Raw genomic sequence first — 15,003 nt, 5'->3', positions numbered from 1 at the left:
ATACAAATTAAATTCTCTAGATACACATTCTCTTCCTATAAACCTGAATACGATTTCTATTATACATATTCAACAAAACAAAAAGCGTTACTCAATTTTCAACTGCGACTATCTGCGACTAACGACTCTGTTTCATGTCTTAAAACAGAGGTTCTCTCAGCGCCCATTCTTCCAAGCCAGATCTCTTGACTTTTCTCTAACAAAGATAGAATTTCTGCAAAAACCCAGGTGAAAAATTCAATCTTTCTTCTGGTATTTCGCTCATTCCGCTGCGTGTGATCGGAAGATCGCAATCTCGCATCCCTAATGCGTGTGAATATGTGATCGTTTTGTTCCTGATCCAATTTGATCAGAAGAGAGGGAATTCCGCTAATTTTAGAAATTGGGATTTCTGATGCAGATTGAGCTGAACTGAATTGAACTGAGGGGATAAAAGGTTCGGCAGAGATGTCGGGTGGCGCGCCAGGAGACCTTGTGGCGCGGGCATTTGAGTCGATGCTCAAAGAATGTTCTAACAAGAAATACAATGCTCTTCAATCCTCCATTCAGACGTATTTGGGTGTGTTTGTATCTAAATTGTGCCTCTTTTGCTCAGCATTTGGGGCTGTATGAGATAAATATGATTGTGGTGTTTCTTGTTTAGTTTATGTTTTTTGTTTGGTTGGCCAAACTTGATTGAGTGTGGAATACATGTATTGTGTTTGTGAAATTGAGCTATTGTTTCACTCGTGGGAAATTAAGTTATAGCGATAGTAGAACTTGTGGTTATGAGACACACCAAAGCTCCATTAATTTTCCATTCTTTTTTGGGGGTTTTGTTTTTATCTCTGATTAATATTCGTCTCGTCTCCTCTTTGTGATTGTTTTCCATCTTTCGCCTATTTATTTTTATTTTAATACTTTTCTCATGTTTATGCTTTACCTAGGCTACTTTATGTCACACGGGAATGTGTTCCTTTTTTTTATTCCGTTTCTTTTTTTGGTGGTGGGGGAGTGTTGGTGGATCAATAAATTGGGGTGTTATCGTACAACAATGCCTTACTCAGCAACGTTTTGACCGCGTGTTTCACACTTTTGTTCTGTTAATGTGATTGAAATCTCTCAGACTAATATATGTTTTCCGTTGTCCTTTGATGATTCAGACGGTGGAAAGGATTCCAATCAGCAGTCAAATATTGGCGAGACTAAGCAAGATTCAACGGCAGCTCCAAAGCAAAGGTGTTCTAGCGACAGTGAGATTTTAGGTTTTGGTACTCTTGGCGAATAATGTTATGAAACCTCATCCTTGTATCCATGAATTATCACTGTTGTCGAACTGCATTTCCTAAATAACTGGCGTGGATGCTGAAGGGGAGCTAGAAAAAATGATTATTAGATGGGAAAATATGCATCCGAAATAATTACTACTCTCGTATGTAGGTTCATGAGAGTGTAGATATGCACTCTTACTCATTGATATACATAGATATGCCCGAATTCTAGGTAGGTTAAGTGAAGTTCAGAATAATTACTTCCCTCGGTACAAAACTTTAATGAAGTCACGTGCCTTCAGAACATCAGTGATGTAAAATTGATATCAAGTTATAAACATCAAACATTGATTTAATGATATGATGGTTGGCATATCATTAGTTTTCATTATAGATCACTGAATCTGTCATCATGCATCACCTACGATTATACATTTGGTTGTGAATTTTGTGGCATGTTCTGGAATATGTGTTTTGAGAGACAGAACTAATGCTTGGTTGGTATATGTTCTCAAATTATGTGTTGTGGGAGAGAAGTTTGAGGGGAAGTATTTTTTCACCCTTTTCTTAGAAATAGAGATACGTAAGTAGTGCAAGAAGATAAATATAGATGCATAAGTTTCTCCCTTAGAAAAACGGTTAATTTCTCCTGACGGAGTATCTTCGTATTTACTACAATCATGCTTCTTTATCTCTGTTCCATGTAGTTTCAATTTGTACAATTCTTTTTCTCAGTGGTTCATTTGAACCTGACTCCGGAGGTGAAAAAAATGAGGGAGCTGAATCAGCTGCTAAGGATTTCGAACCTACTAGCAGCAGTGGATCAACCACAGCAGTGTCAGATGCTGATCTTGTTCTGGAACCTCTTAAGCTTGCCTTTGAAACAAAGAATACTAAATTGGTGGAACTTGCATTGGATTGCTTTCATGTACGTCCTCCATTTCGTTCGTTCTTATATAGTTTGTAGAAGTTTCTTTTTGGGATAGGCTATTCAAAATTCAGTACTTGCCAATATGAAAGTTGATATTGATATGTTGTGGTGTATGGCTTATCACATTTCACCTCTAGGGCATGTTGATTTGGTTTCACCTAATGTTATTAAAAAGCGGCCATGGCGCCGCCGTGGCGCCATTGCGTGGCGGGTTTCGGAAAAAACGCCATCGCCACGAGCTGCCACAAAACTTTTTTATGGCGACCGCCATTTGCCGCCATGAGTGAGGCGCCATGGCGGTGCCATGGCAGTTATGGCGTCACTTTTGGTTGGGCTGCCCCAAACCTCAGCCCAATTACCAAATAACACGGCCCAAATGATTTTTAACCCTTAACCCGGCCCAAACCCGGCCCAAATAATGAAATAAAATGCCAATTAAGTCAAAATCTAGGGTTTTTTTATAGTATCTCTTTCCCTCTCAAACAAACCCAACCTGCTGCGCCCCCAGTCCCACTGCCCTAGTCACATCGCCGCCGCCCGCTGCCCGCCGCCGGTCCGCCGGTCCGCCGCCGCCGCCCGCCGGTTTCGTTGGAGGACGATGATATCGATGAGGATGAGGATAACTATCTTGTGGAGGATGACTATGTTGGGGATGGTGATGATTGAGGATGGTTTTAATTTAGATTTGATATGTATTATGAATTTGTGATGATGACTTTATATTTTGATTGTTGAACTAAGACTTATTATGGTAGGCATATTATATAATTGCTTATGACTTTATGCTTTATTTATTGTTTTAATAGTTGATAACTTAATATATTACAATTTTTTATTATTTTCTAATTTTTTGAATTTATATATACATATATTACTAATATTTTATTAATTTATTTATCGACCGCCATATCCCGCCATACTGATACGCTATATCCCTGTGGCGGTTTTTGGGCTCACCGCCGTAAGCCGCCATACGCCATCCATAACATTGGTTTCACCTCAAGGGAATGAATAAGAAATGTTATGGATGTTATGTAATCAGTTACATTTCTTCTTCTTTTTTACCATGCAGAAACTCGTTGTTTACAATCATCTAGAAGGTGATCCTGGTATTGATGGCGATAACAATTCAAAATTGTTGACAGACATACTCAACATGGTTTGCAGCTGTGTGGATAATTCGACACCTGACAGGTACATGTATTGATACAATAAGACTGAGCTTTCTGGCATTTGACATTTCCCGAGTATAATAACCCTATAAAATAAAATGCAGTGTCACTCTTCAAGTAATGAAAGTTCTTCTTACTGCCATAGCATCGACGAAGGTTCGAGGTATGTCATGTTATTGGCTCAATTATTGTTCACTTATCCTAATATGATACTCCATATAATTTTGTTATGATACCCCATTTCACCAAATATGTGGAAACATACAGTTCAGACTTATCTCAATAAAATATTACTCTAATTGATATTCTGTAATCTTTTGATTTCTTGTTATGCAGTTCATGGTGGGCCATTGCTCGAAGTCATCAAAGTTTGCTTTAATATTGCTATTACTAGGTATCTTCATTTTGTTATCCCGATTTGTTTGACTTATCCATCATCTAGTGCTAATACTTCCTGGCATGTTTAGCAAGAGTCCTATAAACCAAGCAACAGCAAGGGCATCACTGACGCAAATGCTCAGCATCATTTTTAGACAAATGGAAAACGATGTGGTGTGCCATATATTCTTCTTATACAAATTCTTTTGCATAATTCCATCACTAGCAGAGTGATTATACATGATGGAACATATACGTCCTTTTCATTCAGGTATCTCCAGAATCTTCTAAAAGCAAAGATGGTCAAATGGAGGACTTAGAAAAGTCGCTCAGTGATCATAATGACCCAAAAAAGACTCCAGACGACATTATAACTGTGAAACATTTAGATGGTACACTCATTGCGTCTGGTGAAGGAATTCAGAGTCTTGTAGGTGGCGCTGATATAAAGGTATATCACTCGCATTGATATGTTTATGTTTTTCTTGTGCAGTTTGATGATATGTTTATACATTTTCTTTGTTAATAATGTTCTTTGAGGTTATTTATAGATATCTCATATCTGCAGTTTTGGTTAAAACTCCTCTATGTATAGGGTCTCGAGGATATCCTTCAGAAGGCTGCGAATCTTGAAGATGATAGTAAACTCGAAAGGTACAGTCGCAATCCGAGTTTGCAAAAGTGCATGAGCATGACTACAGTCGCAATCTGAGTTTGCGTACGATGATAGTAAAATTGCTGATTTCTTTCAGTGGAACGGGTCAAAAGAGCATGAGTATTGCACAACGTGATGCTTTACTTCTTTTCCGTACTCTCTGTAAGGTTTGTGTATCTGAATGCAATCTTCTTACATTCTAGTCCTAATTTTTTTTGTCCTAACATTTTTTATTAATCTAGCAATTTGCTTACAGATGGCTATGAAGGAGGGCAATGATGATGTTACTTCCAAAAATCGTATTCTATCTCTTGAGCTTTTACAGGTTAAAGATTTCTTATATTTGTTTTCCATCACCCCCATCCCAAAAGAACTATAAAATAGGCATAAATATGACTTTTTGTCAGTGCAATAGTTTGTTTCGGGGAGTTGTTTTTTCTTTGATAGTTTTGTTACAGATAATGGAGGATATGTTTGCATCTTATAATGATGACGCTGCACTGTTAATGTGTATTAACGAAGCATACTTCATGTGGATTTACAGGGTGTATTGGCTGATTGCGGTGTCTCATTCACAAAGAATTGTCAGTTTGTTGACTCATTAAGAGGTCACCTTTCATTTGCATTATTGCGGGCGGCGGTTTCCCAGTCTCCTGTGTTATTTCAGGTATGTTATGGTTGTGCTATGACAGCCTTTACTTATTGCTGTTAAAGTGCTAATAGTTTTGTTTCATGTCTTGCTAGCATGCAGCGGGGATTTTCTCAGTTATTTTGTTGCGATTTAGGGAAAGTCTCAAGGTCAAACAAATTTCAGAAACATTGTTCATCTTTTCTTAAACAAACGAAAGAATTCGTTTCACTTGCCTTCTCAAGCTGAACATATTAATCCTTTTACAGGCTGAAATCGGAGTTTTCTTTCCCATAATTGTTCTGAAAGCTTTGGATGGATCAGATCTTAATCAAAAGCTAGTCGTACTCCGGTATGCTGTTGTCTTTTGAAACAAATATTGGAATATAGGCATAAGATGCATCATTACGTTGCTCGAGTTCTTGCTCTGCTACCTTGTGTCAAAAGCAGCTCATGTTGGCTTTTAATTATCATTAATAAAATTTGCCAGGACATTGGAGAAAATCTGTAAGGATCCTCAGACGCTTGTTGACCTGTATATAAATTACGACTGTGATAATGAAGCACCAAACCTGTTTGAAAAGATGGTATGTGTCTTGTGATATATGATACTTTCCGTGTACAATCCGTATTACTGTATCATCATACAATTTATTTCTCATCTAGGTTGCCCATTTATCCAAAATCGCTCAAGGTACTCAAAATGTGGATCCAAAATCTTCTACCGCATCCCAGACAGTATCAATTAAGATATCGTCTCTTCAGGTCTATCTCGAACATTGCTTGCCCCCTCATGATCTTATCATTCCTACTTATGAGAGCTAACTTCCACCTCTCCACATTGTTGTGTAAATTGACCTGTGCCTGTTTGCGGGTTGTCGCTCTAGGGTCTCGTGAATATTGTCAAATCACTAGTAATTTGGGAGAAGGGGCACAGAAAAACAAATAATCAGAACGAGGACAATAAATCCTCTGAAGCTGTAGCTAGAAGATTGGATGGATCAAAAGGTACGGGAGAATCACCGAGCAATTTTGAGGGGTTAAAGGTTTATAAGTCCACCATGGAAGCTTCTGTCTCTGAGGTATGAAAATTTGCTAGTTTAATGAAATTATATGGCTATTTCTTTTCTCGAATAATATGATTTAGTTACTTAGAAGACTCATACTTTAATGTGCAAAGTTTAATGAGCAACCAGCGAAGGGCATAGAGCACTTAATATCCAGTCAGGTAGTGGAGCAGAATCCAGCTTCAGTTGCCCAGTTTCTTCGACATACTCCCGATTTAGACAAGGTAGATAGGATGCCTTTTGTTTTCATAATTATTTTAAAGAAGTTTATCTTATAGAATCTGATTTTCAGGCTATGATTGGGGACTACTTAGGTCAGCATGAGAAATTCCCCAAAGCTGTTTTGCGTGCTTACGTCGAATCCATCAACTTTTCTGGAATGAAGCTTGACATGGCAATACATGAGTTCCTCAAAGGGTTTGAACTTCCGGGTGAAGCTCAGATGATTGATCGCATAATGGAGACATTTTCAGAACGGTAAGCATTGTTTGTTGTACCACCACATTCATATGAAGCACCCATGTTCATGAATGTCATAAGTATAAAAATTATTGTTGCCAACAGAAAACTTGTTTGTTCTTTGATAAGATATATCTCCTTTTCTGCAGCTACTGTACCGACAACCCCGGTCTATTTAAGACTGCAGACACAGCATATGTGCTTGCTTATGCTATTATTTTGCTTCAAGCCGATGCTCACTATTTAACGGGGTGGCCGAAACTGTCCAGAAGCGATTTCATACAAATGAGTGCAAGTACTGCTGAAGAATCTGCTCCTCAAGAACTCTTGGAGGAGATATATGATAACATTGTAAAAGAAGAATTAGTAAATAAAGATGATTCTGTGGACTGTTTGAAAAACAGCAAGTATAAATTAGAACTGAACGGGAGACGCGGCCTACTCAATGTTCTCAATCTGTCCTTCCCTAGACGGATATCTTCGAGCGATTCCATTCCCGACAAGGAGGCTGTTCTTAATCAGATACATGCTGTAATTAAGGAGCAAGGCAACAAAAAAGGTGTCTTTTACACTTCAGACAGGATTGACATTTTACGTCCGATGGTTGAAGTTGTAGGATGGCCATTACTTGCTACTTTTTCCGTTGTCATGGGTGAACCAGACAACTCAACATGGATTAGTATTTGTATGGAAGGATTCAAAGAAGGTGTAGTTATAATGTTCGCGCTCGGAATGGACACCATCCGCTATGCATTTTTGACTTCATTACTGAGGTAATTCTCAAATTATCTTCTCAAACATTGCGTAATAGTTAGCACTTTATTCTTGTTTATGTCATGTAAAGCAGTCTTAGGATTCCCGGCTTTCATATCAGCATGAACATTAAGAATAAAGATGACAAAAGTTATCATCCAAGCTTATTCGGTCGTGTTTTAGAGTTTTAGTAGACAATTTCGTCACTTGTTGATAAATCTGTGTGGTAGCTTTAGGAATGAATGGAATGTTTTGGTTGGAGGGATTTGATTCGAAGAAAGGATTTTGATCGATCAATTCCTTCGGTATAATGGCAAACATATCTTGAAACTTGACATGATTGAAAGAGGCATAATAATAGCTTATAAATTGATTGCAGGTATAATTTCTTACACGCGCCTAGAGATATGCGAGAGAAAAATGTAGAAGCTCTACGGACCCTTCTTGATTTGTGCGATACCCATATGTATGCCCTCCAGAACTCTTGGTTAGCCATTCTGGAATGTATTTCGCGTCTTGAATATATTGTTTCTTGGCCTGCTATGACTGCAACCATCGTGCAAGGAACAAATCAAAACTCTAGAGATGCTATTCTTCAATCTCTGAGAGAGCTCTCAGGAAAAGCAACTGAACAAGTCTTCTCGAATAGTGCCAAATTGCCCAGTGAATCAGTGGTTGAGTTTTTTTCCGCTTTGTGTTATGTATCAGCCGAGGAATTAAAACAGTCACCAGCTCGTACTTTTAGCTTGCAGAAGATTGTTGGAATTAGCTATTCCAATATGACTCGCATACACATGGTAACTGATCACCTTACAAATTTATTTTCATTTACAGTGTTTTCATTGAACGCATGTGCTGCGTTGGTCCAGCAAGGATATGCATCTATCTTCACAATCAGAGGGTTGGTTACCCATTATCACAATAATTAAGGGTTCGAATCCCGTAAGGGGCAAAAAATTTATTTTTTAGTGCAGTGAACTGTACTAGGAATGTATGTAGTGACTTTATACATTCAGTGCAATGTTCTCGCAATCCTAGGATGATTATGGTCCTAATTGTTCTATTTCCAGGTTTGGGCTAGAATATGGACCGTCTTAGCACAACATTTCATATTTGCTGGGAGTCACGCTGATGAAAAAGTTGCAATATACGCAATAGATTCTCTACAACGGCTCGGAATGAAATATTTGGAGCATCCCGAGCTTGGACACTTCACTTTCCAGAAAGGAATTCTCAAACCATTCGTCGTTCTCATGCAAAGCAGCAAAAGTGAATCCATAAGAAGGCTTATATTAAGTGGCATCGTTCAAGTATGTTTGCCTTGTACTATCTGATCTTTTATGAATTTATATTGCTGCTTCTTTTGATATCAATGTATTCTAGTTAAATTAAACAGATCATAAGATCAAGAGCTGGAATTATAAAATCTGGATGGCATAGCATTTTCATGATTTTCACTATGGCTGCCGATGATAGCCTAGAACCCATAGTCGAAAGTGCATTTGAGAATATCGAACAAGGTTTGAGCTTTCTCTTTTCTCTTGCATATATTGCTTGATTTAGAAATATTTGTGTCTAACAAACAGTGCTGCAGTTATATTGGAGCACTTCAATCAGGTTTTTGTCGACTGCTTCATGGATTGTGTGAACTGCCTGATTGGATTCGCCACCAATAAGAGCTCAGTTGACATTAGCTTGAAGTCCATTGCTCTCCTCCGCATATCTGAGAATCGTCTTTCAGAGGTCTGTTTTCAAGTACTAATAATTGGAATGTTTTTATGGATTTTATGTAAATTTGTTACATAAACCAAACTCAATTCTGATGAATCTAGCTATTATTCTTGCTCCTCGTTTCCAGGGCCTTGTACCTGTTGGTTCTCTGAAATCTGTAGATAGCACAGTCGACGAAACATGCAAATTAGCCGAGCATTATTGGTTCCCCATGCTGTCCGGTCTTTCTAGGCTTATATCTGATCCGAGATCGGAGGTCAGTAATTGTGCCCTCGAGGTTCTATTCGATTTGCTGAACGAGAGAGGAAGCAAATTCTCAACAGCATTTTGGGAGAGTATTTTCCAAGGAATCCTTTTCCCCATTTTTGACCATGTGAGACATGCTGGAAAAGAGAATCTTATGTCTTCCGAGGATGAGTGGCTTCGTGAAAGCACTGTCCACGCTCTCCAGTTGCTGTGCGATCTTTTCAACAGTTTTTACAAGGTATAGTTATTTCCATGACTACTATGCTATTAATAGTTTCTAAAGAATCCGTTTACTCAAAAATTAGTGATTACTGTCTCTACTGCTGCTACTAAATTTTGCTTGAAAAAAATCGTCTACTTCAACTACTACCATTATAATATCGCATGAATTTATGTGTTTTAAGTGTTTTCTTGTTTTTTCACCTTTAATAAGTATGGTTAATTACATTTATCTTATTTTCCCTGTCTGATTTTATATGGAGTGTTCATGAATTTTAAAGATGAAGTTGTGATGATTGATGTTCGTTTAACGCAGGATGTGTGTTTTATGCTGCCCCAACTGCTCAGTTTACTGTTAGATTGTGCAAAAAAGACCGATCAATCTGTTGTTTCAATAGCTTTGGGTGCATTGGTTCATCTGATCGAAGTTGGAGGTCACCAGTTCACCTCCGATGACTGGGTTACTTTGTTGAAAAGTTTGAAGTAATCTCTCTCTCTCTCTCTCTCTCACACACACACACACACATTTTTATTTCTAGGTTTGTTGTTAAATTTACTGATTACTTCTGAGCAGAGATGCTGTGTATGCAACACAACCACGTGAGCTTCTCAACGATGCGAGTTTCGAGAATGGGAAGCATCGCAAAGTATTATCAGGAGACTTGGACAGTGGTGTTCCGGTATCCAGAGACTTATTGCATAACAGTCATGACACAATCCATACAAATGGGAGTTCCATGGGTTCAACATCCTTCAAAGCTAATGGTGATGAAAACGCATTGGCACAAGATCAAGAAATGACGCGCGCAGTGGATATGGAGGTATCTCAAGGTTAGTGGTGCAGTAATATGTTTAAAGAAAATTTTTCAGTAAATAGCACCAAATTTATAGAAAGTGTTTGGTGTTTTTTCTGCAGGACCGCCGTCGCCATCTGCTGGAGCAACGGAATCTGAAGTCGGAAGCCTTCAGCGTAGTCAAACATTTGGACAAAAAATAATGGGGAATATGAGGAACAACCTGTTAACAAGAAGTTTTACATCGAAACCAAAGAAGTTTACATCTGATGCAGCAGTGGCATCTTCTCCATCCAAGGTTCGTTTTTCCAATGTGTACGCTTACTATGAGTCATTGTTCGTGATTACATCGTGAGCTGAATAACTATAGGCCATGTTTGGTTGTCAGGATTCTGTATGGGAAAGTAATCTGATTCCTTAAATTTTAAATTCATGTGTTTGTTTCTGCTCTTAATCAAACTGGGAAAGTAATCAGAATCCCGGAATTAGTACAACTTTCCTCGATTCTGAATCTTAACTTTTCTTAGCTATTCTTTTTCCCAGTTTTAGGATTCTTATATATTTAATGCAATATACTAGTATAGTTTTATTATTTTTATATTAATTAATATTTTAAAAATAATTTAAATCATACTTAATTTCAGTATAATAAATATTATAATTAAAATTATCATAATTATAATTATATTATTATAATATTTATATATAATTGTTATTATCATAATAATAATTATTAATTTATAAAATAATTAAAATATAATTATATAATATAAATCATACAATAATAAATAATAATTATTATTTTATAAATTAATAATTAATCAATAAAATCGTACTGAAATTTTAAATTATAAAATTTAAAAATTTTATCTTTAAATATTTTAGTTATAATAATAATAATAATAATCATATATATTATTATAACCATTTATGATTATAATATAATACTTCATGTAACTATGAATACAATTATATTATTATGTATTATGATGGATAATTCATATTTAAACTATTAATCGTAATAATAAATATAATAATATAATTATTATAATTTATAATTAATAACTTATTAAAAAATTTATATTATTATTCTTTTTTATAAATAAAAATAATAATAAGTATATTTTTAGTTAGTGTTTAAATCAAATATAAAATTTAAAATCTTGATATTTTCCAGACACAGGAAAGCAAAGTTATTAGGAATCACATTCTCTGGATTCATTTTCCTGGGAACCATTTTCCTTGCCAACTTTAATTTTCCGTCAACCAAACATGGCCATAATGTTTTTTGGAGAAATATTAGTGAACACATCTTTGCTTAGCTAATGGTCCTTGTCTTCGCTGTTGGAAAATCAGACCTTATGTTTTGGACGTGTTGTGTAGTTTCCTGATGCAAATAAGGACGTTAATGCCAAAGACACGGAGGAAAGTCTGATGTTGGAAACCGTTAGGAGTAAATGCGTGACACAACTGTTGCTATTAGGTTCGATTGATGGTATTCAGGTACAATCTCTTTCGTGCTAAAACGAGCCTTTATATGGTGGGCCATAATTGTCACCTCCTGCTAATGTCTTGGCACGATGCACTTTTTCGACTTTCAGAAGAATTACTGGAACAAGTTAGGCGCAGATGCGAAAGTCACGATTATGGAGATCTTGTTTTCGATCCTAGAGTTTGCCGCCACCTACAACTCGTATACCAACCTCAGATTGCGAATGCAGCAGAGTTCTACCGTAAGGTTGGCTAGAAATGAGCACTCGACTAGGAATCTCAAAGTCTTTGGCATGTTTTTGCTTTGTCACTCTCCCGATTTTATGAAACGTAATAATTCGCTCCTCGACAGGCCTCCGTTGAATCTGCTCCGCCAGGAGCTGACCGCAACTAGCATCTATCTCAACATCCTGCTAAAGACAACGGCAGCAGTTGAAGTTCAAGACGACGAAGCAGCCAAAGAAGAGAAGCCGAAAGGGATAGCTGAAGAAAAGCTGGTCTCTTTCTTCGAACAGGTGCTGAGAGAAGCATCTGATTTTCAATCTAGCATGGAAGAGACGGCGAATATGGAACTCCATCGAGTTCTAGAACTGCGTGCTCCTATAATTGTGAAGGTAGCACACTTTATCCTTAATTGTGAAGGGAAAAATTATGATATCGTATGATGCACTTTGTTATGCTCGTTTGTTCGATTTTCTAAGCTTAATCCGCGGTTTTCAGGTAGTGAAAGGTATGTGCGAGATGAATCCCCAGATTTTCAAGGATCACCTCAGAGATTTTTACCCTTACATTACAAAACTCGTCTGCTCCGAACAGGTTAGCTCGTTTGCTGCAAGCTCTACTTGCATAATCTATCAGAGCTATAAGATGTAATGTGTTAAGATCTTATAAGTCGTCATGAAAAAAAATAGAAAATAGAAAATAGAAATAACAAATTATAGGGAGACAAAGAATATAGAAAATAGAAAATAAAAATAACTAACCACAGTTAGATTTTTTTGTAAATTGATTGTTTCTGATAAAATCGTGAAAACATATGATAGGGTTGATGAATAGTATCTTATTGGGATAGTATTTTTACATAGAAGCTTATTTTGCCAAACGCTTCTCAATAGTTTACATGCTATTTTAAATGGAATTTCACGAGTTCGAATATCACCATAGAGTCCTAGCTCTAGCTCGTTGCTCAGGGCTCGTTTCAAGTAGTTGTATTAGAGGCAGGTTTGATCATTGAATAGCGGTTGTGGGTTTCTTTTCGTGCGCACGATCATTTTTGCCATGATTCTAACACCCGATTAATTCCCTTGTAGATGGAAGTTCGCAGTGCGCTTGCAGATCTATTTAGCTCGCAGCTCAGCACGATGTTGCCCACCGGAGATGAAGAGTGATGGTAAATTCGAATACGATCACGACTTATGTTTGTTTCTTCCTGCTCCCAACTTTAAAAATTATTCTATTTTTTGTAGAATTTTTACTTATATAATCTCACTGTAAAAAATTGTTCTATTTTTTGTAGAATTTTTATACCTGCTTAAGGCCATATCTATAGTAGAATTTACTAGCTAGATTGATTATAAGTAGTCATGGAGGCTTGGAAAAATTGGATTTTTGAAGAATAGGATATGTGATTATTTATTTCGACAAATTTATATGTTGCTTTTTTGAGACAGTTCTATTGTGTTGGTGTACATCGGATTCTTCTAATAATTTTTACTAATTGTATTTATGAATTTGTCAATTAATTATGTTGCTATTAGGTCCAGTCCAATCATTATACGTATCAAAAGAAGAAAAACCTTATTCAATGATTCTGTCATCCAAGCTACTACAATTATTGTTTTATTACGCTAATGTGCATACTATTATTATGATTTAAATAAAGTTAAATTAAAATCAATAAATCATATGATCAATTTGCTACGATCATTTGCAATATCCCATGAAAGGAATTTCACAAAAAGATGGTGGCATTTTTTAGTATTATTTAAAGTTGAATTTTGGATCGAAAAATACTTGTTTATATACTACTCTCTCTATCCAAAAAAATAGGGCAATTGGTGTATGACACGGGTTTTAATGTAAATTTGGTAAAGTAAGAGAGAAGTTTTAATTCTAATAGCATAAGTGGTAAATAAAATGATGTGTAGGGTTATTATTTTGTTGAAAACTTTCCATAAATGAATGTTCTCTATTTTTTGAGGACGGCCAAAAATGATAAATGTGTTATATTCTTTGTGGACGGAGGGAGTATATGAAAAGGAAAACAGTGAGATTTTGTTATTAATTTACTGAAAATTGAACTTTGGACATCGAAAATGTATTAATTACTATTTCAAAAATGCAGTATCGGTATTTTTCTTTTTTTCTCAAAATTAACTTTGGGCTTAAAGAGATGAAGTCTATTTGATCTTCGGAATCGGACCGTCTGGCATGAGTTCATATTATTAAACATTTTAAAATAAATATATTTAACATAATAAACACTTTCTCAAATTCATAGGAATTATTGTATATGGTCCACACTTTGAAAGGCTTTTCTAAAATGAATTTGAACTTTTTCTAGTAGGGATGCAAAATTTATTTTCCATGGGGATGTATAAATTAACTATTCGTGTTCGAAATGTTGAAAGAAGATTACCTTCACACAGAAAAATACTATCAAATATTAGTAATATTGTATGAGTTTTTTTATCAGGGGCTTAAGCCCCTTGTGGTTTAAGCTTGTCTCCAACAGTAAAAAACCTCTACCTTTATTCTATAATAATATATATTCAAACCTCAATAAATTTTTTTAAATTTATCTCTACATTCAAATCTCTCTCACGGCATACATTTTTTTTTAATCAGGAAAATTGCAATTAAAAAAAATCAAATGGTGTACAATTTAGGTCTTGGCATGTCCTTTACGATCCCGCATAGCAATTGATCGTCGGGGATATTGTACTCATCGCGGAGGGAGAGCTCCCGCGAGAGCACGCTAAAATAGAGTTGCTGCCCTAAATAGTGTTAGGAATTCTTGTATTCATCTAATGAGCGCAGCGGAAATTGCAGACAAGAATAACAGATCTAGATTCATAATCATATTGCAAGTTGAGCACGTAATACACAACGGAACTAAATCTTACTTGTTGTTGTGTTTTCTTCTACGATTGTTTCCTGCAAGTTGAATCCACTACTATCGAGGTCCACGTGTATTCTGATCCGATGCAGGAACAATTCCTCGGTACAA

At 36.3% G+C, this 15,003-nt stretch overlaps 1 protein-coding gene across 2 annotated transcripts; it reads left to right on the top strand.

Annotated features, from left to right (window-relative positions):
* Window positions 1–175: 175 nt before the first annotated feature.
* LOC121784602 (brefeldin A-inhibited guanine nucleotide-exchange protein 5-like) lies at window positions 176–13,443 on the top strand. 2 transcript variants are annotated; one of them, XM_042182770.1, is made up of 34 exons: window positions 176–228; window positions 401–559; window positions 1,143–1,218; window positions 1,986–2,178; window positions 3,254–3,375; window positions 3,458–3,516; window positions 3,690–3,747; window positions 3,821–3,905; window positions 4,003–4,182; window positions 4,327–4,385; window positions 4,484–4,553; window positions 4,643–4,711; window positions 4,931–5,053; window positions 5,131–5,184; window positions 5,284–5,366; window positions 5,505–5,601; window positions 5,681–5,779; window positions 5,902–6,096; window positions 6,195–6,305; window positions 6,374–6,558; window positions 6,690–7,313; window positions 7,673–8,090; window positions 8,364–8,603; window positions 8,690–8,813; window positions 8,888–9,036; window positions 9,152–9,508; window positions 9,806–9,972; window positions 10,064–10,320; window positions 10,406–10,581; window positions 11,667–11,786; window positions 11,885–12,021; window positions 12,127–12,388; window positions 12,495–12,590; window positions 13,085–13,443. In XM_042182770.1, the coding sequence occupies exons 2-34, from the start codon at window positions 448–450 to the stop codon at window positions 13,160–13,162; spliced, it is 5,235 nt and encodes a 1,744-aa protein (XP_042038704.1). In that variant the 5' UTR covers window positions 176–228; window positions 401–447; the 3' UTR covers window positions 13,163–13,443. The 2 variants fall into 2 exon arrangements, with proteins under 2 accessions (XP_042038704.1, XP_042038705.1); XM_042182771.1 differs by lacking the exons at window positions 176–228; window positions 401–559; window positions 1,143–1,218; ... (4 more) ...; window positions 3,821–3,905; window positions 4,003–4,182 and having other exon boundaries at window positions 4,342–4,385; window positions 4,629–4,711.
* Window positions 13,444–15,003: the final 1,560 nt, after the last annotated feature.

Source organism: Salvia splendens, chromosome 21, assembly GCF_004379255.2.
Source record: "Salvia splendens isolate huo1 chromosome 21, SspV2, whole genome shotgun sequence".
NCBI lineage: Eukaryota > Viridiplantae > Streptophyta > Magnoliopsida > Lamiales > Lamiaceae > Salvia > Salvia splendens.
This window is presented reverse-complemented; position numbering and strand designations above follow the sequence as displayed.